Below are 27,542 nucleotides of genomic sequence, written 5' to 3'. Positions count from 1 at the left end.
AAAATCTCAGAACGAGCCACAATTATGTTTTATATTGACATGCACACATTTTAAAATATCGGGATTATCATAAGCGATAAAAATTGTGCACTTTCTTTAAACCAAAATAATTCAATCTCGCAGGATATAAAGGTCAGTTCATGATCAGCCTGTCTGAAAAGTCTTCTCAAAGCCAGAATAGGCCATTGACAGTTGCCCATTTGCTATTAATGACACAGTCTGACTTATATTTCTATCAGGGTTCGCCAAAACCGTCGGTCCGCCGGTCCTGACCGGCAAATTTTTATAAGGACCGACAAGTGATTTAAGATAATCGGTCCGACTGACCGACACAATCGGATGAAAAATGGTTTCAAAAAGATCACTCAAAGTGTATAATATGCTATTGGATTAATAGAAGGTAAATGCTTTTTGTTCAACTTCTGTAAAAATCCCTTTTTTCTTACTTTCATTTTGATAGTTTTATGTTTAAAGTTGGATTAGAAATGACTATCACATGCGAGTTCAAAATCAACGGTCTTTGTTAAAAAAGCAACCGAGTGCGTCCGCCATTTTATTTGTTCCATTTAATTTCTCCACAACAAAAACCGCATCAAAACTTGTTTCAACAGGCATTTGTGAGCATTTCTGTTAAATAGTTCATTATTATATTGTTCTGGGAAGGATATATTTTAATTTACACACCAACAATTTCTGAAATCAAAATTAGATTTTTCACCCGATGTACTATATTTCGGATATTTTAAAATTCGGACATAGGGATATTTATGTTTTGATTTGTTGTTCATAGTTTGTAGCAATATGTGTTGTGTTATTTCAGACAACAAGAATGAATGGTGGTTATTATCATGGGCATTTCTATCAAGAAATAGGTGTGAAAGACATTCATTTAATTGAACCTGAAAATCAACCACCTCAGCTAAGAGAAAATATTTTAACAATAGGTGTTGTTTTAGAACTTGTAAAATTGGCTAATAAACAGAAATTGAAGTCATCCAAAGTAGTGTGAATGGGTGTGTGCAATTAAGTCAAACTTGATTGGATGTCACCCTAACTTTTCAAGAACACGGATTTGTAGAGCTGTGCAGGCTAAATAACAGTTTGACAAAAAGAAGTCTAAAAAGAATACCTCTGGTTTATATGTGGTTTATTATTAATATAATAATTGTTTTATTATAACGACTTTGGACATGTTTTTATTGTATTTTAATGAGATCAAAACCAATGAACATCAAAAAGGTACTCTCTTTTGTTGTGTTTTGCTGTTATAGTTTAGTCGGACAGTGGGACTGACAGAAACTGATTCGGACAGACACAAAATTCAAGTCTGTCAGTCCGAATGACTGACAGATTTTTCAAGTTTTGGCGAACCCTGTTCTATCAAATATTTTTTGTTCACAAAACACACTAAGAATTATTAAAAATCACCTTTATGAAGAGTGAGGTCATTCTTTCATTTGTGTTGTAGTGTCTTGAAATACTGTGGATCATCCTGATGACATTCAGCAGTCCACCGAGACACTCCAGCATGGAAACCTATTAACATCAAATAGCTGGTGAGGAAAAATTCTATTTCACTAAAAAATATTTGATTATATATACACTGAAGTAGAAAAATGTTGAAAATATAAAAACAATCACAATTATTGTCGTCAATTACAGCATTCTACCAATGTCAGCAATTTTATGTTTTTCTGACAAATGAGAATTAATGAAGAGTATTCACAATCATTTCCTATAAATTGATGACAAATGTCAACAGAAATATCAATTATGTATTATATTGTTAAGTACACAATTTGATGATGTCATTATACACAAACTAATGAAGTTTTAGCTTTTTGACATTTTTTATATTAATTGTTCTAAAGCATAACAAAAACATGTGTTACTTTCAGTGAATGATAGAATATTCAATTCACTTTTTTATTTCGGTTATAAACAAGTATATTTTCACTTGTGCCAATACTGATAATTTATGTTTTGTTCCATTTAAACTTGTGAAACAAATTTTATCATACACCAAAATCAACAAACCTTCTATATTTGTCTCATATTTTTTTCAAGGTTTTACAAAAATATGAAGATAAATTCTTATATTTGTTTACTGGTGTGATGTCTTTTCATGTCAACAACATCATTTACAACAAGATATGTGTTTGTCAGAAACACTATGTCCCCTTTTGCGCCGCTTTGAATCTATATATTTGACCTTTGACCTTGAAGAATGACCTTGACCTTGCACCACTCATAATGTGCAGCTCCATGAGATACACATGCATGCCAAATATCAAGTTGCTATCTTCAATATTGCAAAAGTTATTGCAAATGTTAAAGTTGGGGCAAACAAACAAACACACAAACAAACAAACCAACAGACAGGGCAAAAACAATATGTCCCCCACTATAGTGGTGGGGGACATCAAAATAATATGTGATTGGTCAGTTACATGCAAAGAAGACAAACAAATACTAATATAGTTTAGAATGTTAGAATGATTACACAGGGAAGAATATTTGAATAAGATAAAACAATAATTTGTTTTCCAGCAGACAAGACAATGCATACTTACAGGGTCTCTTCTGTAAAGTGGCTCACAGTATCTTTCCAATGAGTAGAGAAACCGAACATTGTCCTTTGCCTCATTTGCATTATCTGTTATTCGCTTGTCTAGCTCTTTCCATTTCTATCAAATAAACATTTTTACCAAATTACTAAAACAATTTAAGTGAATTGGGTCTGACAAACTTTACTTTTGCATCTCCTGATGTGAATTTAGTGTTAGACATCTTAGATTATAAAACAACTCTATGGAATGTTTAAGTCACTAGGGATATGACAGACAACTTAAAGAAGTTTTTGTTGAATGCATGGAAACTGTATGTTCTTACAAATTAATTGAAGCATGTTGACCATAACTTTCACTTCAGTGTTTATTTTTAGCACCACTCACCTTCATGACCCTGGACCGTGCGGTGTTGAGGATGTTGATGACCATGTGACACTGGTGACCTTTGATCTGGTCCAGCAAGGCGTTGAACCGTGCCATCAGCTGCCTCCAGTGATCAAGCTCTGCCAGCGGTCCCGTATCATCTGCCTCCTTACGCATCTGGTCGCTCTCAGCAAGTATCTGATACACCCAGAGCTCCAGATAACTTTTCTGAGTAATCGGGTAAATACCCACTACTTTTGAGTTCAATTGGGTATTTTAATTTTCAATTGGGTACAAAAAAGTCGGTACCCACTACTTAAACTGACAATTGGGTATTTTTGTATTAATATTGGGTATTTTCATTGTCTTAAATTCTCAAATGCTTACCTGAATGAGATGGTTGAAGTTCCACCCTTAATCCGAGATCTTGTGTTATTATGTAGATGTATCCATGATATAAAGTCTTGATTTAAATTAAAAAGTTTGACGATTTTTTACACCAGTTTTCTTACAATGTAAGCACTGTTAGCGCTCGCCTCCAACATAATATCATCAAGAATTAGTTTCACTAAATTTTCCGCTTCTGATTTTGTGTAGCTCGCGAATAAATAACTTAAAATTGTGTTTGTTTGTGCCTGGGATACGATGTTTCCCTTTTTTCGGCTGCACGGTTTCGACATTTTCACAACAAGGTTGTAGGGCTGTACTCTCTAAAAAAATACCATTGTTGACTCGAAGGCATGTTTTACACTTTAAACTTATGCTCGGGTTTTATCTATTGGCGATATTGGTAGGGCATGAATAGGTGTTCAACACTGAATCCCTGAAATATGATAAACTTAGAGACTAGAGTAAAGCATTGCACTGAATAAGGTTACATTCCACTAAGAAACGGCCAGAAAAAAAGTTGCAAAAACAGTCGATTTTGATAAGCGTCAGGTTCTTTTTAGGTTTGAACATGACATATCTTTATTTATTGCATAAATCGATTCCGCATAGAATGGCCTTTAAGAAAAGGTATGGTTATAGGGGTCTCAATGTGCAAAATAATGTTGCATTTATTTTCGCTTAAAGTTGTGGCTTTTACATTGAATTATAAAGGGGAAACTATTTAGTATATTATGACCACAATAACACGTAGTTACATAGACGCTTTCTTCCGTACATATTATTGTGCTAAAGGTTATACTGAAAACGCTTGGAAGAAGCGGAAAGAATCCGGGTTTTTCGGACCTGGGTAATTCCGGGACATATTTACTCGTTACGCAGAGGAAAAATATGATATGCATAATTGGCAATTTCAATTGGGTTTTGGTACGCAGAGTTTTATTTTTCAATGCGTAATCGGCAATTTTAAATTGGGTATTTACGCAAATACGCACCTTATCTGTAGCTCTGGATACACCACATAGCAGTCATAACATTGGAGATATTCATTAAATAAGTCTTGACCAGAAAAAATGGGGCCGACTGCATGTGTGTAAGGTGTGGTCCCATTTAAGCATGTACAGTCCTTGCAAGCTTATCAGGGATGAGACTTTCTGGTTTTATGGCGTTTTTAGTTTAAAAGAGATCTCTTATTAACGAAAATTCAGTTAAGGTGGAAAGTGTGACAGACTTATCAGAGATGACACTTTACTCACATGCATTTAGCTGTTTTCCTCAAGCACAGTCCATATTCATTTGAACATTCTACACTAAAGCAATTTATTTTGGGTCTGTCTGGTTTCAATGTGTAATGTATATTGGTGTCTGCCATATTATCAAGTTGTCCTGGGCCCGATCGCCAAACAGAAAGTGTCCCCAAGATCATTCCGAAGACACAAATTACTTTTTACCTAGGTAATGGACTACAAATGCAAGCATTTTAATGTAAATAAAATAAATAAATACAATTTTTAGTTGATGAACTTTTTTTAGACAAGGTAAACCTTATGATAACTTAACAAAAACTTAACACAAGTTTTACACAACAAATGCATATTTTATGTTTGTTCATACTTTTTACATATAGTAAGTAAATGCAAATAAAAAAGAAAGCTCAGGGATGGAAATTTATGGTTGGTTGTTTGCCCGGGGCAAGTAATTTTTACGCCGGGCGATTGTATTTCAAAAGCGGGTAGTCTGTCCAGACGAATAGCTTTTTTGAAAAAGCCGTTCTGAACAATCGATACATTGCGCTGTATTCATCAATACCTTTACCCCTCTGGCATGAAATGGTCTTAGCCAATTAAATTGCGCCGTCAAAACATCGAATACACAAAGTTTACAGCGTCTGATGTCATGATTTACTACATGCATTTACTTTCTGTTCAAAATGGCTGCGCCAGTGTCGTAATAAATTTAAATAAGTGGCACTTTATTAAAGGCGTTTCTCAGCATGAAACAAGAGATGTGTATGTCAGAAACACAAATTCCCCTACCACGCCGCTTTGAAACCATATATTTGACATTTGACCTTGAAGGATGACCTTTGTCCTTGAAGGATGACCTTGACCTTTCACCACTCAAAATGTGCAGCTCCATGAGATACACATGCATGCCAAATATCAAGTTGCTATCTTTAATATTGCAAAAGTTATGACCAAGGTTAAAGCTTTGGGACACACAATGAATGACTGAATGATTGAATGACTGACTGACAGACAGACAGACAGGCCAAAAACAATATACCCCCGATCATACGATCCGGGGGCATAAAAACTAACCCTTCAGAATGTTCAGTGCCTCAAAATAAGGTGCAGTTAAAATAATTGAATTAAAACATGTAGTAAGACCTTCAAATAAAGAACTTACTTAACAAGAAAGCTTTGTGTTAATTACAATGGTCTTCCCTAGTAGGGGTAACAAGAAACCGTCGAACATGATCGATGCTCCTAATAGGTTTTTTTGTCACAATATTGCACTATATATCAGGGCCAAAAAACCCTTCTTCGCAAGGGGCCTCTTTTTCTTCCCCTTAACCTAAAAGGCCCTTTCTCAAACAGAAATTTCTTTAAAATCATGCATTTTTCTCTAAATTTTCAATCTACCTCAGTATTTTTCCTTCCCCAAAGCCAGAAAATTGTGTCTTTTTTTCCCTAAAAAAAGGCTGTGGCCCTTTCCCCGAAGCTGGTGTTTTGGCCCTGTATATTCAGATAAAAGGAAACGTCTAGTAGTTGGGGGGACAAGAATTGCACTCTATGTACAGTTAATGGAAAATTTCAAAGGGCCATAACTCTGTGAAAAATCATCCGACCAGAACCGGCTGATATGCACATCTCCTCTTGGTAGTGAAGCTTCCCATAAAGTTTAATTGAATTCCAGTCATTAATTGCTGAGAAATAGCCCGGACAAAAATTAGTTGTGCATGGACGGACGGACACACGCACGGACAGACGAAGCGGCGACTATATGCTCCCCCCCAACAATTTTTGGGGGAGCATAAAAATTAATCAAACAAGAGATGTGTTTGTCAGAAACACAATGCCCCCTACTGCGCCGCTTTGATTGATTTTTTTAATCATTTGGCAGGTCCAGATAATTATCTCCCTTTAAATCTTATTACTTCCCTTGGATTTGTTTTTTGACCTTTGACCTTGAAGGATGACCTTGAATTTTTACCACTTAAAATGTGTAGCTCCATGAGATACACATGCAAGTTGCTATCTGATGCGACATAGAAGTTATGAGCATTTTTCTAAACCTAAACGCAAAGTGTGACGGACAGTCCGATCACTATATGCCCTCCTTCGGGGGCATAAAAATGTATACGCAAAAGTGTGCGTTTGAGGTTTATGATCACCTCTTAAGCTTTAACTAAATTGTCAGGTCATAAATAAGTGAAAACAATGTATAAAATGTGAAAATTATGTCATTTTATTACCTAGCTGTCTGACCTCGCATTGTACGTTTATTGAACAACAAAAATGTATATAAAGCATTAGGAAAGTTCTGGGCTCAGAGATGTGTTGCTGGGCAACCTAATTTCAGGAGTTGGTTGCCCGTCTGGGCAACCAGCCATATTAAGTTAGTTTCCATCCCTGAAGCTTTGTTAATCCACCATAATCATCAAAATTATTTATCATCTTGTATTTAAGCATGTGGTCTTGAACACATCTTCATATTATTTAAATTGGAAATAATTATTTCTATCCTCAGAATCACAATGTAGTTCATAAATGTTCATTTGCATGCATCCAATATTTTGATTGCAAATGTTTTGTATCAAATCTCAGACAGTATTTGTCTATTTTTCACAGCACTACAGGCCACTTAAATATCAATGCAAATAGGCAAAACGCCTGTTTTTGGTCTAAGCAGATTTTTACAATTATTAAATATTACCTGTTCTATTTGTTTACACCAAACAGTGGCTAGGTCCTCCAGGTCAGCTACAACATCCGGGTTAGAAGAGTGCTGTATGCAGTCAGTTATGTTCCTCACACAAGCAAGATTTATCTTGTCACCTTCATAGTCCTGCAGCCTTGTACCTTCCCCAGCATTTGCCTCAGCACCTACAACACAGTATATTTGAGACCTGTTCTGGGAAAACTGGACTCAATGCAGGTGCGTTAAGTGTTGACCCAGATTAGCCTTTGAAGTCCACACAGGCTAATCATCAGAAACGAAACTTTCCGCGTTAACAGAATTTTTCGTTTACAAAGTGTCCTCCAAAAATCCAGTCAAGGTAGAAAGCGTAGTCCCTGATTAGCAGGTGCTGACTGCACAAGCTAATCTGAAACGACGCTTTACACACACACATACAACTCAGTTTCCTAAAAACAGTGCTCATTTTAGTTTGCCAATTTACACTCAAAATCAACGAATAAATCGTAAAAAAATCATAAAATAAAGTTTACCCATACAAATCAGTGTTCCATTTAGAAGTTTCCAAACTTTCAATGCTAGATATGGTCTGGTTACAAAGATTTAATGAGATAGAAAATGCTCGTTTTTATTTTGACAATATATTCCATGTGACTTTCCTGTGACGATATCCAAAAATTTACTCGCGTTTGCTTGTAAATGTTCATACATCGTTGGGGGCGATTTGCATGGAATATATTGTGACACAAAAAATAAAAACTAGCATTTTGTATCTTGTTACCATAACACATCAAGGATAGAAGTTTTGGCTATCTCTCTATGGAACACTGATTTTTTATGGGTTAACTTTATTTAACAAACTATTTGTTGATTTTGAGTATTTATGCTGCTTCATGTTTTCCTTTTTATAGCAACAATTGCCTAAAGAAGTGAATGCAAATAGTCTCTTTAACACTGTAAGACCCAAACAACAAAAACAAAACTAACAAAATAACATGAAATAATGTTTGACTGGTGAATTAGAAATATTCAACATTAAACTCACTGTGTAGGTAGGAGACAAAGCCTGACATCTTATCAAGGAACTGCTCCACAATCTTGCGCCCAGATGGAGTCTGACTCAGCTCTCCCCAGTTTTTCTGAGCCATCAACATGGGCAGATAGACTTTGGCCAGTATCTTCTCATACATGCTCAGTATGCCAGGGCTTTCTTTCATTTCCAGAACACCAAAGTTTGTCTCCTGAATATTAAGTAAAAATGCGTTAGTGATTCTCATGCATTGGAACATGAATTTAAAAATACAATTATGTATTTAGAGGAAATATAGGAATATTTACTTACAAATAAATGAAATAGTTTGTAAAATGGATGTGTGGGTAACAAGATGCTTAAGAACACTGCAATGTCGTCACTAGAATTTACAAGAAATTTCTTTTAAAAAGATATGCAGCGTTTTTGTTAATTGTTTTTTTGTATTGAAAATTATCTACAATAAAGAGTAATGACTTGCTGATGTTTTTCTGCACAATTCTAAAGCGCATTACATCCACATTCATTTAGTTGAGTACAAAAGTAGTTTACAAGTTTATTGGTGACTCTGCTTTTAGAATGAAAACAGCAAACCACTAGCTTGGAAATGAAATATATTTGGTTTCACTCTATTGATCACTCAAGATATTAACAACAAGGCTTTTCACCCTTATATAACAGGGGCCGAAACTTGGCCCCTTCCCAATTGAAAATAAGGTCATTTTTTCCCAAAGTGGATAGAATTTTTTTATTTTTTTTTTACTTACATATTGGGCATCTCCCAAATTTAAAGCAATGAGCTCTAATATGATTAAAAATGCACCACAATCACAGGTGGAAGTAACGTACCCAGGATAGTATTTTTTTTATATTTTGTTTAGGAGCCCAATATATTCAAATAAATATATAAAATCATGTTTAATGAGAAAAAAAGTTGACAAAGAGCCATGAAAAAAAATCACCACCCTCTGATATTGGAATCATAACAAGGTCATTAACTAGAATTTATCATAGACCTTTCTTCGGGGGCCGCAAAAATGTCAAAAGTAGCTTTAATCAAAAGCATCCCTTGATCCTCCTATGGGCAATAGCAGTCTGCGAAATAAGCGCACGCCCGGTGGCCTGGGCGTGTAAATTATAGCTCGGGCCTATTAAAATTGCCATATCGTACGCCCGTCGGGCCAGTAGAAATTCCGTGTATTAATATTGTTTACATTTTTAAGTGTGATAATCGTCATTATTTTGTGAGTACTTCCCGAAGATTTCCGACAGAACTTCGTTCAACTTCGCCTAAAATACGAGATTTAAATGTGTTCCGATTGGTCCATACATTCAACGGTCATTTTCGAGTCGTAACCCGGGCCACGTGGTGAACAATTTAAACTGGTTATTTACTATTGGCATATGTCATGCCTTGTGTTTACTGCTGAAGGAAACCAATCGACGTCGTCGGCTTGCAGTTCGGAATAAACATCGCTTTACTTTGTAACCTTGTGTGTGTGTTTATTTCCAAAGTTGTAAGTCCCTACGCGCATAAGGCTGCATAATGCTTAAATACGTAGCTAAAGCGAAGCCTGGCAAGAAAATACCCACTACTGATCGTAAGTCAACAAATGACTATGAAAAATCACGGAAACATGAATTTCAAGAAAAGTGGTTAAAAATTAGTGATGAAGGAGAAGCTACTTTTGTAAGACAGAGTTTAATAAGCTATGCTTAAAACACAACATAAGAAAAAAGTCAACATGTTTGATAAAAGTATGCCATCTTATGATCTATGCCTTCACTTGTCAAGAAAACTTCTGGAAAATAACTATCAGGTTGCTTGTTTTACAGGATATGGTTTCTGACAAAGAGGATCTCCAGGATTGCAGTGATGATGAGATGAACGTAGAAGTTGTTTATCACATGTTAAAGACTTATGATTAATAAAGGACATAATTAGTTAATTACCTTGACTTGTTATGTTGTGTTGCAATTGTTTCTGCAATAGGCTTAACAGTTAACATACCCTGGATACAATTTTACTTTTTAATAGATTATCTGCTATTGTAAGATGAAACCCTTTAGCAGGGTGTATATTTTAACAAATTTACTTTGGGCTAGTAATTTTGCTGCCGGGCTACTTGTCTTCACCATTCAAGTAGCCCGAATGGATAGTGGATAAAATGAACTATCGTGAAGACTGAATTGGACAACCTTTCAAAAAAAGTTAACTTAAAAAAAAAATCTGTCCAGCCGTTAACTCAGTCTGTCGATAACCAAGCAATATTTCCAGTCCGTTTGTCAACCAGAATAAATCTTCGACAGACTTTCAAACAATATTTTTTAGTTTTTGCCCATTTATCGATGGCTCACTTCCTATTCCTTTAAAACAAAGAGGTGTGTCAAATAATGCATGCATATTCAACCACTTACCCCTAAAAACTAATTCCAATACAATCAGAATGATAAGTATTTTTCATTTATTAAAACATCGTTGTTGATTGGATATTTATGTGCCTGGCTCTATCAGTGTAATTCACTGCTAAGCCTGGTTCAAGAGCGATGGCTACTTTCGTTTTCATGTAAATCAAATTTAGAGTTAAAACAGTTGTTGCAAAGAAAATTTTGGAATAAGTTTTTAGGGATAAGTGGTTGCATATCACATAATCACACAGTTGTTCAAAAGGCAATATGACCTCCAATTAGAATAATACCTCTGCAACATTCTTCGTAGTCAAGCTTGTGCTTGTCTTGATCCTTGTGAAGTAGATGCAGGTTCCAGTAAGTTTCTCACCCAATCCAGATGTGATGAAAAGTCGGTGTAGGGCGGTTCCCTTAGGAACACCAGTTATCACACGACCACATTCTAAAAAACAAACAGGTAATTATGGTAACAATTTATATCTGATATGGGTAACACTGATAATCTGAAGACAATTCAGAAACAATTAACAGACATATTCAAATTTATTTTAGGCAAATACAATGCAAGGTCTTTGGGAAAACACATTAATGTTGTTGATGGCAGATCTATAATTTTGTCAGCTCTTTGAGAAATTCAGTAAAACTGCAGGTTTTTATGAGTAAGTTAGAGAATAGCAACCTTCATGGCCAGTAAAAATTTAGGTGAAGTATGAATGTTAAGTTGACTGGCCATTAGTTTGGAGTTTGGGCTTGAAATAGTTACGCGTTTACAGACTTTGTGGCCAATACTGATCAGGTCTTTTTCTGCCTATCTCACAGGTCTGATAGTAGGACCCATTCGATTCCCAATGCCAAATATGCATATTTTTTCTCAACTCTAAAAAAAATCCCCATTTTCCGACCGAAATGACCGGAGCCAAAAAATGTGTTTTCCGGTAGGTACTGTGTTTTAAATAACCTGTGCCGAGTTTTAGCCTGCCAATGGGAATACCCAGTAAAACGTCATTGTATCGAGTGTTCCCTAATGCAATTTTCGCCACCTTGACACTTCAGGCAAATGGCGGCCGGTTTTATCCCATTTTCAAAGCGACATTGACGGTATAACACCTTATGGAATATACTAGCCTGAATTCAACACTGTGGGATATACCTGTCACGTGAACGGACTACTTTTTACTTTACCACTGAATGATTTTTGCATAATTCATAAAGTCGAGAAAACTTTAGCTTCAAAATTATACGACCTTCAACCTTTAAATCTAGTCATATGACATAATTTTTCGCAATCAGTATAATGAACCAGCTGATTGATGCCTTCATAAAATGACACTTATTGCGTCATTTTCAAAAACAAAAATTGACGATTTATTATAAACGCGACTTATTTCACATGAACATGTACTGTATATCGACATACAGTATTTGAATTGTCAATTAATCACATTTTCCTTATTTCGTGTGTTTATAATCCATGCATATACTTTTGACATTTAAGAATGTACAACAAGCCATACAAATATCTCACAATTCATAAATAATCTGCAATATTTGCTATCCGATTTAATTCACGTTAAGCATAGAGCTGTGTAAAGTATAAGATGGTAAAAATAGCACCACACTGGAATTCGGATTGTCCCATTTTGTACACGGGTATTATCCACTGATTTATCTGTTGTGTAATGGAATGTTTTCCATTCTTTGTGTATTTATATATTAAATTATTTTCTTGTACACAATAAGGGCATTTATCATTAAGACAAATAACATTGTGCAAGTTTAAACATAATTATGTTTGTATGCAGAAATCTGCAAATGCATCCGAGTTTACCAACGGCTATTATTTGATAAACTGCTCTGGTTCATTTTAACAGCAGTAATGTTCATAGAGTACATGACGTAGCGTGTGACGAATAAGAAAGTTTAACAAGTTCATAAATTCATTTGAAAATAGTGATAGGATGGCATATGGGTCTTTATTTAACTATGCTAAAATAATTATTAAAGACCCTAGATGCAAAATCGCCAATTATTGAGTTAAATGGATTATTAGATGGATTTTAAAGGATAATTAAAGGTAAGATACTAGTTCGAACATGTTTTTGTTTTTGTTTGTACTTTTGTCGTTCCCTGATCTCGGGGAAATGATTTTAACATGGGGGCCATTGATGCATTGGATCACACACGGCATACCCATAACATTATATAAAAAAAAAACACGTTCTGCGCGTCCTTAAATTCGTCGTCCGAAGTCGGAAAACGTATTGCCCTGCATATTAAGTCAAATTCAGTGTCAGTCCCTGCAATGGTCTGTTTACTCTTCGATAGTGTACAAGTAGAATCTATGTTGACAGCGACATCATTTTGTCAGGAGCAATCTCCGCCATATTGGATTTTGATCATTTTCTTTCGAAAATAAAATGAATTATATTCAAGTAAATCTTCTTTTCGCGGTCGTAATGTGTTACAATTTGCATGCTGCGTAAAATTGAATCGAGGCATATGGTGATATTTTTACTAGTTTTACAGTTTGTGTGTGAATTTTTTAAAGACTATTTTGCGTACCAGAACAAATACATTTATATCACAACGCATGGTTACATTCGTTAGATTTTAAGTGATTTTTAAGAATTAATTAAAATAATTGTTAGGCTAAGGTTATTAGATCTAGTTATGTTAAATGTCACGTTGAAAAAAAATCAAATGGGATAGATAGAATACTAGGATTAGCGTTGAATACAGAGAGGTTTATGTTGCTCGACTCGAACACCAAAAGCGCTTGCCAAGGCTCGCGCTCCTGGCGTTCTAAGCCTCGCAACATAAACTTCTCTGTATTCAACGCTAACCTAGTATTCTCTATGTGTATATGCAATTCTTAAGACACATTTTCGGTCAGAATTTGCTTTCAAATATTGAAGTGCTGGATTATTCAGAATTATCAGGTAATGTACACGGTATACAACAAGTGATAATCATGTGTACGTATTAATTATTGTAAATTGTTTGAGAATCAACATTGATGGTCTGAGGTAGAGAAATGTGGACTGGTTTCACTTTCAATGTTACTGTGTTTCAAAAAAAGGTGCCTTCAAACATTTGGCAACTTGAATTTTGCATAATATGTTGAAAGCAGGTTTGACTGTGAATATTCATACAAAAATCCTAAATGACATATCAAGCTTTGTATTTTATTTGAACTTCAAGCATAACATTAACAAGCAAATTCGTTGAATCGATATCCCCCGCCATAATACTTCTGCACACAAAAGTTTTCTGGACGGATGGACAACGCCAACGTCTATCATCCTCTTAATACTCATACCAAGTTTCAATGAAATCCATCAAAGCACTTCCAAGATATGGCTCTGGACACACAAAAAAAGCATTTTTTCAAGATACAAAGGGCCATAACTCCGTTATTATCTGATGGTGTACCAGGGTTCAAACAGATTTTCTCCAATGAAATTCAAGCACTTTTTAAGCACTTTTCAAGGGAAAATATCCAAATTCAAGCACTTTTATAGTGCGACCTACTGAAAACTGTATATTATTCTGTGGCCAATAGTGACAATATTTTCGCTAAATTGGTCTCTTCTTGCCAAACATTCTATGTGAATTTCAACAGTCTGCACTACCCTGCTACAGTAACAACTGTTAAATCAAAAGTAAGATATTTCATTATGATATAGTAATTGACCAAGGCATTACACATACCAAAAAAAACCTGTTATTTGTATTGAATATCATTATGTTTTCTAAATGTTCATAACAGATATTCAAGTGGTATAATATAGCTGCTACAAAATGTTAAAGACAATTATGCATCTGATACAAATTAATTCTGATGTAAAAATAGAAAACTACAAATGTACAGAATCTCGCAACGGCAATATAAAATGCCATGTATTAATTGAGGCTTGTAAAAATTATACTTATTAAGTAATTTTCTACAGCAGGTACACATGTACATGTAAAATCTGTTGTAGATGCAATAGTGTACTGTATATGTTCAGACTGAGAGTCTGCACTCATTCAAATAGATTGCAGTTTCATCACAGTATCATCTAATTTATTTGACAATCAGTCAAGTGCAACTTTTTTGTCTTTTGTCTTTTGCAGTACAGTCAACTCGTCAATAGGGGGTCACACCAATAGGGGGTCACTATCGTGTATTTCATTAAAAAGTATAATCAAATCAATAACAATTGTTGCATAGTGTGTCCCTTGGATAAATGTACAATTTTACAAATTTGTGAAAAGATGCTCCAACTGTTGATTTGACAGGGGAGATAATGCTGTAAACAGTGATCCTTTATTGGCGATAGTGAGTGATTTTGTGTACATCATTTCATTATAGGTAATGTTTATTTATTTTCAATGAAACCTTTTTAAAACTGAAATATGGTTAAATGACAGCGTTATAAACTGTTTATTTTTTAGTTTTTTGTGATCATATGATATTGTCATACTTTCATTGGTCATTTTTGCAAAAAATCAGAAGTGTACTGCGGCAAAATAATAATACAGAAAAATGATATAATAGCTATTATTTTTACATCTTGTCATATATACACAAAAGCAAAAAGACCACAGTTCTAACGGAAATATTTAACGTTTTTTGGCATGTGATTCTCTATTGGCAAGTTGATAGTATGTCTGAATAAACTGGGTTAACCGAATGAATTTGCTTCACAGAGAAAGTGAATTTTAGGTGGCTTTTCAACGCCGAATCCCCCATACTGTCGATCACTACCGTATACTTTCGCTTGTTAGGCGCATTTTTAAGACTCAAATTAATAAGTTAGAGTGGGGGACGCGTCTTATAAGCGAGATACTGGTGGAAATAAACGAAATTTTGCAAAATATCGAGTTTACTGGGCTTACGCTAGCCAAGTTGGACACTTGTCAGTTGTTTTGAATCATCGCGGCAGCCATTTGCATTTTCTTTAGTCTGTATTGGCCCGTACAGTGTATTGGAACACTATGTTCAGTTACCGATTTACTTGCAATAAAAAGTTTCGTTATTGATTTTGTTGTCTATTATTTTTAATTTGAATTTTGTTATGTTTGGGGCGTAAGACGTTATATTGTCCGTGATTATTCTTGAAAAGTTTGTATCACCTGATTGTCTGCGCGCGTGTGTGTTGTTGTAGGTTATTTACAGGTCGTTCCCGCGTCTTCGTGACTACATTTGGTATCAACCTGCCCCTGTGATGTTTCAGGGGAGACAATCTCAAGACAAATTCTTGTCTGGACGCAGCTCCGCCGAGGGAGTGCAGCAAGCAGCTCTGCCTTTATGGCCACTCTCGTCACCAGCCGTCGTCTTCAACCCCGAGACGGTTTCCCCAGTGCGTTGAGCGCACTGAGTACCGCCGCCCCGGGTCCACTCTCTAGGGCCACACCCTCGATGTTCTGATGCCAACACCAGGTCCACCCCGTACGTCCTCCATATTGGTAAGCTCCCTGTCCCGCTCTCTCCAGTCCCTCTCTTGGAAAGTATAGTGTGAAAGCCACACTATCTCCTAGGCCCTTGCATACAGATTGGCTCGGGCCCCCGGTCTTCAAGATCCTGGAGATAGCGAACCCCCGTCGATGTACCAGTCCCTCTCTTGGAAAGTATAGTGTGAAAGCCACACTACCTCCTTGACCCTTGCAAACAGAGTGGCTCGGGCCCCTGGTCTTCAAGGTCCTGTATCAGCGGTTGACGAGACCGCTGTATCTTCGGGGAGACAGCGAACATAGCAGTATAGAACACGTCCGGCTCGAGGGTGGCGGACTCAGCTGGATTAGCAGAGCCGCCCGCAGAAGTTCCCTCTATAAGGAAATATGTACAGGTGAGAAGATCTTCTGCGGGTGACTCTCGCCTCGGTCGCGACGCGCACGCTCCAGCTGCTGACCGTCTGCGCGCGACATTGTTAAATGTCATATAAATTGGCCATTATAGTATACGTGTGTAAGCGGCGACACGATGCCAACATGCTTAAAACAACAACAAAATCAATTCTCAGTTTGAAACTGTCAATTGTCAAATAAACACGCTGCCGATTACAAGTGCTACTTGACAAGTTTGTATCACCTGATCGTCTTTGTTCGACGTTGTCAATTGTCAATTAAGACATAATTGGTAATTAGGGTTTCCTCTGAAATAAGTTACCAGTTTGCAACTGTCAATTGTTAAATAAACACGTTTATTCAGACAACCCCCTAATGTTGGTGACACCTCATTTATTAGGTGCCAACAACGGCGGCAGCAAAGAGCGACCGCATGCAATTATCCTCATATGGCTTTCTTCTTGACACGTGATTTTGATCTGCGCTTTGGAGTCTATCACTCTATCATGCGATTGGCTTATTTTATGAAAGTAGGCATTACCTATTGTTGATAGACAATGGGCGTAAAATTAGCATAATCTAGGTAATAAAACTAAACACTTTCAAGTATCTGACATTTTGTTAATTTGATAATTATTTTCATTGCATGAATAATACTTGTAAATAAATTAAAACCTACTAATATATCATGAAATAAACAAATATTATTTACTTTGTTGTTTCATTGTTTTATTTTTCAGACTTGCGTGAATAACTTATTGTATGCAGCGCGAATTTGAAAAATTCTCAATGTGTTACTAATTGATGATTTTCTTTAACATTCTGCCGTTTTTCGGCCGATGAAAACGGCAAATTTGACCGCGTCTTACACGCGGGTCAGTCTTAAATCCACCCATTATAAAGTTCGAAGTCGGGGTGCGTCTTATAAGCGAGGGCGTCTTATAAGCGCAAGTATACGGTATACCTGTTCTGCGTTCTTTACAATATGCTTTGACTTTAGAATCGGCATTGTCAACAACCCATGGGTACTTCAAAAGTCACCCTTTCTGAAAAATGCACTTACTCGCTGGCATATTTCAACTTGTCAGCACCGTAATAGCATAATGCGTACAACAAAAACTGAAGTAGACCAATTGGCGGAAGATTAGTAGTAGTTGCCTCCCTTACGTTCTAAAACCCATACCAACCCGTACCAATCCAGTGCCTGCCCGTAAGAATAGATCGGAACCGTCATAAATCGTGAAAAAAACTACGACTTCAGACTCACGGAAATTAAATATTTGTATCCGTTTTTCAAGCACTTTTCCAGCCAAATTCAAGCACTTTCTAAGCACTTTTCAAGGCTATGGTTGAAAATAAGCACTTTTATGCACTCCAGATCGTTTTTAAGCACTTTTAAAGATAAACCTTGATTTTCAAGCACTTTTCAAGGTCTGTGCGAACCCTGTATACAATGCCATTTGGCTGCATCATCCTCTTATAAATATAAACACTCATATCAAGTTTCAATGAAATCTGCACTTCCAAGATATTGTTGCGTGCCGTCTGTGGTGTATTCTTGTCAGGAATATTTCAATATTACTAATGTGTATTTATGTTAACTTATTAAAATGAGGAAAACAAGTCAGTTTCAAACTTCATTAACTTTTTATTCTTTAACGTCTAAATTCATAGAAGATATCATTTGCCAAGCCAGGTTTTTTTTTTACTAAGAAAGTGACGCTGATATTCGGTGTCTTCCCCTTCCAGAATTTTTTCCCCTAGAAATACAATTTCCCCTCTTATAATATCATTTTTTCCAAAAATATAATATTTTCCCCTCAAAGATATTTTTTTCCTTTGGGTCAGTCGACACTTATCCAATTTGTACCAGGATCTCTCTCTCTATCTCCCCCGATGAACACACAAAACTGGGAACCCCAGTGATTCTAAATATAGCAATTAAATAAATATGTCACGGAAATTTTATCTGGGCAACTGACCGCAATAATCACCTGACTATTTCACTGGATTCCGGTCTTGCGCGAGTAGGGTATTTCGTCAATTAATTACCGGAAACCAGTCGAATTTTCATCCGGGTTATAAAGGAGCCAAGATGTAAAAGTGAAAACAGAAAAAATGTCTCACAATTGGTGTTCATACACGAACAAAATATAACGTTCAGACTCGGCAAATACTAAACCCATCAATGCATTTTTTAAGAATGATTCATCAAAAACCGTTGAAACCCAGCAGGATTCGGAGGTAATCGACATCAAACATTGTGAAAGTGAAAGCAGATCGTCTACCCATTAATAATGAAACTGAAATATCAAAATTGACATCGTCCCCCGGCCCCAGTACAGAAAAACAGTTGAAAACATTTCCCATAATTAGATCTACCCCTGCAGCTTTATTTTCCAAGCCAGACGAAAGGCAACCAAAACGTGATAGTTCGTTGTTTCAATTATCAAGTAAACGAATCCCGATACCCATGGCTATATCACAGTCAAACTAAACATGGATTTATGTGTAAATATTGCGAGCTATTTGGATCCAGTAGTGACCCAAACATTTCCTATGTCACAACTGGTGCTGTATTAGGGGACAATCCCTCTAGGAGACCTGAAACTCACAATAATAGTGACAGAGACATGCCTCTGTAGACTAGTTAAAGACATTGAAATAAACCATTTTTATTTTTTCCCCAAATATGTCTCTTTCGCGCTCTATTTTCCCCTTTTACCCAGCTTACAGCGTCTTTCCCTTTTTCTAAAAAAAAAACCTGCAAGCACAATGTAAACATTAACAGTGCAACTTTCTTCAAGTTTCAAATACATTATAAACACAATATAATTACTTCTCAGAAATAATTAAGTCATATATTTAAACAACTCTCTCACGCAAGTGTCCAATACTCATTCACCACAAGAGTATAAGTTTTAAATAAATACGCAATCTTTAATATGTTATTATAGTATAATTCTTTAAATTTGTTGGGTTAAAGTATTTTATATAGTTACACTAGCTTAATGAATTCAGTTTATATTAAGTTTTTCTTACAAGTTTTTGGAATATTTAATAAACGATGTTATGCCCTTGATGTTACGGCTTGACTGAATTAAATGACCAAGTTTCTGGACCCTTATCTACGCGAGCGACCCTTAAGGTTGGTCGATGACCAGTTATTATGGCCCGACCAAGAATTCTTGGTCGCCTGCCCCAAAATTATTGGCCATCGACCCAAAAAGTGGGTCAGTGGCCAAAATAGTTGGTCATTGTGACGTTGATCGACCATAAAAATGGTCATGAACGCTCAAAATGACATCACGCAAAAATACACCGCCATATTGGATTTTGAACAAAAATTTACGTAAAAACAAACTATGAACGCTTAGAAAGATGGATACACCACTTTAAACAAGTATTAAACAGAGATTTCATCATATCTAAAAATAACTTTCTTCATGCCTAGTTGAATCGCTGCCAGAAATAACTAAAATTTAACCACAATACAACACGACAAGATGGCTACGACTAGATCGGAAATGTGAGTGATAGGACAATAAAATACAAAAATGTACTAATGTATGCATATTAAAGAGACATGCAGCGAAGATGTAAAGGCATAATCACTTAACATTATAAGAAGCTTACTATGAGCAAAAACTTAGACATTGTAACATGAATTTGAGGTTAAAAACACAGAAAGAACAACAACAGCGAAAGTGGAGTTTACAGTTAATGGTTGGAATGATTTTAAACGGCTATGTCTTTTGTTTGTATGCTGTTCTGTGAAATTAACAAGTTCACATGCAAATTAAATCATGACTGCTTAAATATTCAATACATGAGTTGTACAGCAATGGGTAAGTAAAGGTGAATTTATAATATAAACAAATGTTTGATACTTTAATGTTCCTATATTCAAGGCATATCAATATGGCTCCGGACACAAAAGTGCCACACGGACGCAAGGACGGACGGAAGACGCCAAAACAATATCCCTCTGCCTATGGAGTGGGATAACAAAGTCTGTATTTTTATCATACACAGGGCTTTTTTTCCTTCTTTGCGATTGGCCGTGGACGGACATTTCACAATTTTGACACGGCCAATTCACAAACCTGACATGTCCGTGAATATTTACAAAAACGGCCGTTTTAAATCGTGAAAACAAACTTTTTGTGCTCAAAACTGTAAAAAAAACGGCCATTTCGGAACAAAAATATAAGTTTCATAACCTCGTTTTTAATTCCGAACACGCAAAAAAATTGTCGACTCGCGTTACCGATGTTTGCTTGTTTTAATCGATTTTAAAGTGTGTGTAACCGGTGAAACCGGCGTAAATAGTAAAAGCTCTGCCTAGCAACGTCACTATAAAAAAAATGGCGACGCGGAATGCTCGTTACTACACGAAGAAAATTAAAAAAACGCAAAATAATCCCGATTTATTGAAATTTGGGATAACAGTGAAGAAACAAAAGCTTTCTACAGAAGGGTAAGTTTTGAAACATGCGCATTGATAACATTATAAGGAACGTCATTTGATAAAATTGAAAGCATCTGCCGCGGCTTATGTATTGATGGAAGCTAGTCAAAACGGCCCCTAGTCAAAACATCCTCTAGTATTGATGACCGAGACTTGCCATTCATATCTGTTTACGATTGTCAATCTTGGTTAAAGTAATAATTTGATCCCTTCATATATATTTTTTTTAATTTAAATGCATATTCATGACGCATATTCATGATTCAAACTTTGTATGTAGTCTATTTATGCTTTGTGAAAAAATGTGAAAAATAAAATAACTCGTTTACATTTCTTACAAAAGTACTGTTCTTCAATGTATACCTAATGTTTCAGATCAAATGACAACCTCCCAGGGAGATCATCATGCACTGGCGAGGGTAAGGCTCACAGAACATGAAAATTATCATGAAGAAGGAATTTACCTCTTCGGATATTAAGAGAATTATTGACATTTTCAAGAGTAAAAAGAACAGAGTTCTTAAGCTGTAAAATCCAGAACATGTCTGAGTTATGTGCCCTTGAAATGTTCTATGTTTATAAATGTTATTCCTGTGGTAAAGAAGTGTTGGACCAGGTATTTTAGTTGCATTTGGTACATGAATGTTTTGCAAATCAGATATATGTATATGTGTTGTTATTGTATCAAATACAGTATTCATAGAAGGAAAATATGCCTTTATTGCATTATTTAAGGAAATTTTGATAATATTCAAGTGTTTAACATGCTTTAACTATACTAATGCATTGAACTTTGAATTTCACAATATTAAGAAGTTTGTGACTCGTTTGTTCACAATTTTAAGAAGTTCGCAACTCAATTTTTCACAATTTTGAAAAGTTTGCGACTCAATTTTTCACAATTTTGACAAGTTCGCGACTCATTTTTTCACAAAGTGAGGGGCCAGGGCCGCTTCACAAAGTCAGGAAAAAAAGCCCTGATACACATACTTACGCTAGCAGTGGAAAATGACTGTTGAATGTAAAAAACATTTTAATACTTTTCTTAGCACTTTTAGGGCAATACCTATGCAAGAAAACATAAGATTTAATAAATAATTAAGAAAAATAATATCCCCAATAATGCTTATGTCAATGAAAATTCTTCCCAATTTGAAAGATTTCGCAACTAGAAAAATCCCAATCCAATTTTGCAAGGTACTTTTTCCCAAAATAGACAGAAAAAGGCCTGCTGGCCATGGGACTTTTGCATACACTAATGCTTTTTTTTGGTCATATATGAAACAAGAGTTCCACATTCGGAGACATATGCCCCCCCCCCCCCAGGGCTTTGAACTAGTGACCCCAATTTCAACACGGGTCATCCAAGGCCAATGCACATGGGAAGTATCAAGCCAAGTTGACGAGTTATTGATTGGAAACAAATTTTAAACTTATTGTGACAGTGACCTTGATATTTGACCTAGTGACCTCAATTTTAATAGAGGGTGTCTACTATCCAAGGCTAATGCACATGTGAAGTATCAAGCCAATTGGTCAATTCGTTCACAAGCTATTGATCGGAAACGATTTTCACATTTATTGTAACAGTGACCTTTGACCTAGTTACCCCATTTTCAATAGAGGTCATCTACTGATTAAGGCCACTGCACATGTGAAGTTTTTCACACTTATTGTAACAGTGACCTTTGACCCAGTTACCCCAATTTTAATAGGTCATCTACTGTTCAAGGCCACTGCACATGTGATGTATCAAGCCAATCGGTAATACGTTGACGAGTTTTTTATCAGAAACAATTTTCATACTTATTGTAACAGTGACCTTGACCTTTGACCTAGTGACCCCAATTACATGTTGGGTCATCTACTGTCCAAGGCTAATGCACATATGAAGTTTCAAGCCAATCAAGCAATTTGTTGACAAGTTATTGATTAGAAAGACCCGGCCTACAGACAGACAGACAGACCGACATCCAGCAAAAAAATATAACCCCTCTTCCTTGAAGGAGGGCATATTAAAAATATGAAAAATCTTTATTGAAATGTTAGACTAGGCTGAAGAATACATACAAGTGTAACATTTACAGAAAATAACAAAACAAAGATATTTATATAAATATATTTACCTTCAAGACTCGGCATCAAAGCCTCTTGGTAGTAAAATTTCAGGCATTTACTACCATCCTTTTTAATGAAGGACTCAAAAATAGTTATGTTCTGAAACAGAAAACATGCTCTTAAAAAATAAAGAATAATGCGATATATTTGTTTTTACAAATCAGAGTACCATTGTTACAGAGATGTGCTCCTCAGGAAAAAAAACTGGTCAAAATTTGACACAGTCTCAATTTATTTATTTTTTTTAACTATTTACCTTAAAGTTTTGCCTTCACCTTCAAAGAAGGGACTTGGTTAGAGTTTGCGCCACTCAATACACTTTATACTAGGACTTTTAAAGTCCTTACTTTCCTAAATTATATGTTGTGATCTTTGACCTGGATTTGTGATGTTGGGCTTAGCCCTAATGACTTGGTGCTTGCGCATGACAAAGCTCATGTTGATCACTTGTTGCCAGGTTACTTGAAAATCCTTCCATTCTGGAACTTTTGTCTGTACAAAGTATCAAGTACTTATTCCTATTTGATGATTGAACTCGAACTGTGACATTGACTTTGGACCTGGAAATCTGCTTTTTGTTTCCTCCACTTTCCCTCATCATGCAAATAACTTTTTTACGGTAATTAGAAATAATTTAAATAAGACATTTGACCTTTTAATTTGGACCAAGGAAACTGGTTCTTGCAGACAACAATTTCATGCAAATCACTTCTGCCAAGTTATTTGAAAATAAATCAATGCTTGACAAAGTGATTGAATAGATAGTGTCCAATACAGATTTCTTAAACTTGAATTTCGAGTTTGAATCCCAACCTTGACTAGACATCTGGTTCTTTTGCGCCACACTATATCACATAATAATGATGCATGTGAACAGTTATATGAAAATCCATCCATGCTGTTAAAATACCTTAGCTTGGTTATTATTATTGAATGTTTGAAAAAATATGAAAAAAAGAATTAAGAAATGAACAGTTCATTACCCTTTCCGAGTCCAGAACAAATTCCTCGACTGCATCAACACCTAAGTTGAGGTGATTACCAACTAAAGTAAGAAAGTACTTATGGACTGGGGTGATATAAGTTCTTCTGAGTTCTCTTGCCTCCCTAGCTCGTGCCTATACAAATAGAGTAGAAAACCTGATAAACACATATGTTGCTAGTTAATGCAGCTGCTAGACTAAACAAGAGCACCTCATAACGGGTGCCAACACTCGGCTGCGGGTGCAGTTTTGAATAAATGAAAGCTTGTCAGAATTTTTTTAAAGAGGTAACAGTGACCTTGACCTAGTGACCCAAAAATTGGTGTGGCGTGTAGAACTCATTAAGGTGCATCTACATATGAAGTTCAAAGTTGTAGGTTTAAGCACTTTAATTTTCGAGCAAAATGCAGGGTTCTCAATAACTTTTGAGCCAACAGGCCAAAATGTTAAACCAACAGGCCTTCTAGGGGAGTTGGGGGGAATGCTCCCCCTGAAAAATTTAAAATTGAGCACTTGATTTTGGGCCAATTTATGGCTATTTTCATGGTCAACAAGGCTCTTACATTTGAGCATTTTTTTGTGCATTTTATGAATTTTAGTTTTTTTTAACTAACAACAGATAAAAGAAAAAGCTCTATCACTTTTGTAAAATTTTAACTCATATAAATGAGATATTTTACAAATAAAATGTATCTTAATTTGGATAAATACGACTTTCGGATACGAAATTGCACTCGATTATTAGGGTCAATTTTTACGATTTTGACGGGGTTTTTTTTGCACAAGGTTCCAATTTGAACATTTTATTCTGAAAAGGAAAAACTTCTATTTTGGATTAGGAATTGGGAATGGGGCCTAAATTCGGCCCTACAGGAATGATCGTCCTTCTACCATGCACATTTTGCGTGACACATAGTTTGAAACGTAACTGAATTGAATTGAATTAAACTTTCACAACAACAAAAACTTTGCATTAACACAAAGAACGCAAGCAATCAGGAACAAAAGTTCACCATGTGATGAAAAGAACGTCAAAATATTTGACTGCTTTTTGACCGATTCCAATCTGCGCCATTTCATTGTTGTTGGTGTAATGTGTTAAGGGAGATAGTCAAGCGACGTCTTTGCTGTATAACAAAAGGGAGCTAAATTACCGAAAAGACACGCAAATTTCGAAAAGTGACTTGCCGATTTTCCGAATCTGAGCAATTTTCAACCGGCCAAAATCTGATTTCAAACGGCCGATTTGGCCAGCTCTTATTGAGAACCCTGAAAATGTCAAGGTTTTAGCACGACGCGGACGCCAGATGGCAGACACCGAACGAAGAGCTGGCTATGACAATACCTCAGGTTTTAGCCGCGCTGATTATTGAAAAATTCGTTCACTTAGTGATGCAAGCATGAAACTTGGCATACATTACCTTTAGGTACCCATTTCTTCAAAAAGCACGTTAGCCACTTGAAAAATCAAAATGGTGGCATTTTTTGAAGATGGCCGCCAATACTCTGTTTTTAGCAAGAAGTACTAGAACGGTCAATATATGAAATAATACCTTCATCCACCAAAAAATTGCTAAAAAGGGTATTTTGACTGATCCTGGTAGAGTAGAAGGCCTTTTAACACATATCAAAAGTTTACCACAATCGGACCTCCAGAAACTTTTTTCAAGATGGCCGCCAATTACCTATTAATGATCATAACTATGTAACTATACAATCAAATTTGATGAATGTGTTGTCTATTCCTAAGTTTCAAGGGGCAAAGAACACATAAAGATCATCAGACATTGTTTAAGTTTACAATAGTACACACAAATCCGACATGGCATCCAAAATGGCCACCAAGATGGCCACCAAAGCCTATAAATGATCATGACTATGTAAATATCCACTCAAATTTGATTATTTTGGTGGCTATACACAGGGTTGTCATTATGATTGTAAACAAAGGATTATTTTGGAATAGTAACGGATTCGGTCGGGGGTCAAGGGGGCCGCCTAGGCCCCCTTGTAGGTCCAGGGCAAGGCCCTTGTAGGGGGGTAAGGGGGGTAAAGCCCCCCGACCGAAAACGAATTCTATACATTTTAGGGACAAAATACTGCTATTCTCAGAGCATAAAAAGTTCAAATGAGGTCTAAAAAGAATAGAAAATTTTAAGATTTTCACATTTTTAGTATACTGTACAATGTAAAAACATAATATATTGATAGATCTTTGCATGTTCCAATTCTATCCATTACCAGATAATCCAGTATTATTACAATTTCTTTTTTTTTCAAAACCAAATTACGGCCAATATTGACGATGTATGACGTCCACCATTTAACGCAAGTGCATATACAAATTGAATTGAGGGATTGGGGAATTCCCATTGAACATGCGTGAATCACGTGACGCAATTTGAGAGCATTGAGAACCGTTTATATTAAGTAATGTTACATGTACCTCCTTTCAGAAAAGTTTGTGAAAGTGAATATCGGAGAATAAAAACGCGTCTTTCTTTAAATTTTACCGAGTACTTTTCATTCCGGATCGTGATATAACTTGTCTGGTCATTCATGCATGTAGACCTATAGGTATGCTGCATAGTTTGGCAATCTCAAAACACGTTATTGACCTACTTATTACATTATGTGTTATGACCATTTGTATAACAAAATGCATTATTTAATTGCAGTCGTCGAAATTCGCACTAGTCCGACAGCAAAAAACTAGTTTTTTTTAATTCGGGCTTGTAGGAAATCCAATATTACAAACCCGACGTGCTTGTACAATTCATTTAACAAAACAAGTTCGAATTTCATTTTCAATATTTGTAAACAAAGTTTTGAGCCGCTTAAATCAACAGCTGCTTATGTTTTAACACACTGCGCGCACGTGCTGGGCAATCAGTTGATAATTGGATTACTGCGCATAAAGCGCATGGTTTTGTGGTTCCCGGATTATTATTATGTAAAATAAATCTTTTGCGTTTCGTTCAGGACACAGAGAGTAATGGCCGAACAGTTGTCATTGAAGTACGTCGTTGAGGAATGCGAATCTGAGGTAAGTGTGATTGACGCATTTGTCAACTGGCTTTTTGTAGAATAACCTGGCTCTAAATTGCTTATATATTTTCTGGTGGTTCAGGTTTGCTCTCTCTTTCACATGGATATATGGGATACATTTCTGCTAATTTTTTACCTAAACTTAATGTATATATTTATAATTGTGATTAAATTGAAATCTGTGTGTGAAATTAATTTCTTCTTATTTCAGGATCCGAAAGAGGCTGGCTCAGATGAAGAGGAAGCTGACTTGGATGAGGATGAAATTAATGAGAGAGTTGTATTGTGTTCTAAAGATTGAATAAATGAATGCTTCTTTGGATGTTTTATGTTATGTTTATCTGCATTTTTAACAAAAATGTTTGGGCTAGTAAAATCTGACTCTGGCTAGTTCAAATTCCCATATTACTAGC

General features: G+C 35.9%; 1 protein-coding gene across 3 annotated transcripts in view; it reads right to left on the bottom strand.

The window, feature by feature from the left end:
- LOC127850763 (dynein axonemal heavy chain 8-like) overlaps nucleotides 1–27,542 on the bottom strand; it is a 232,215-nt gene that overhangs the window by 179,880 nt on the left and 24,793 nt on the right. For all 3 annotated transcript variants that reach the window (XR_008035439.1, XM_052384053.1, XM_052384052.1), the window contains exons 3-10: nucleotides 24,082–24,216; nucleotides 23,107–23,197; nucleotides 10,971–11,122; nucleotides 8,287–8,482; nucleotides 7,260–7,429; nucleotides 2,955–3,131; nucleotides 2,574–2,687; nucleotides 1,429–1,536 (exon numbers count right to left, since the gene is read on the bottom strand). Coding sequence is in view for 2 of the 3 variants with exons in the window: in XM_052384053.1 (XP_052240013.1) it covers nucleotides 1,429–1,536; nucleotides 2,574–2,687; nucleotides 2,955–3,131; nucleotides 7,260–7,429; nucleotides 8,287–8,482; nucleotides 10,971–11,122; nucleotides 23,107–23,197; nucleotides 24,082–24,216 (1,143 nt within the window). In the remaining variant the exon portion in view is untranslated. The remainder of the gene's footprint in view (nucleotides 1–1,428; nucleotides 1,537–2,573; nucleotides 2,688–2,954; nucleotides 3,132–7,259; nucleotides 7,430–8,286; nucleotides 8,483–10,970; nucleotides 11,123–23,106; nucleotides 23,198–24,081; nucleotides 24,217–27,542) is intronic.

Source organism: Dreissena polymorpha, chromosome 11, assembly GCF_020536995.1.
Source record: "Dreissena polymorpha isolate Duluth1 chromosome 11, UMN_Dpol_1.0, whole genome shotgun sequence".
In the NCBI taxonomy this organism is placed as follows: domain Eukaryota; kingdom Metazoa; phylum Mollusca; class Bivalvia; order Myida; family Dreissenidae; genus Dreissena; species Dreissena polymorpha.
The sequence above is the reverse complement of the archived record's forward strand: the minus strand, read 5'-3'. Positions and strand labels throughout refer to the sequence as shown.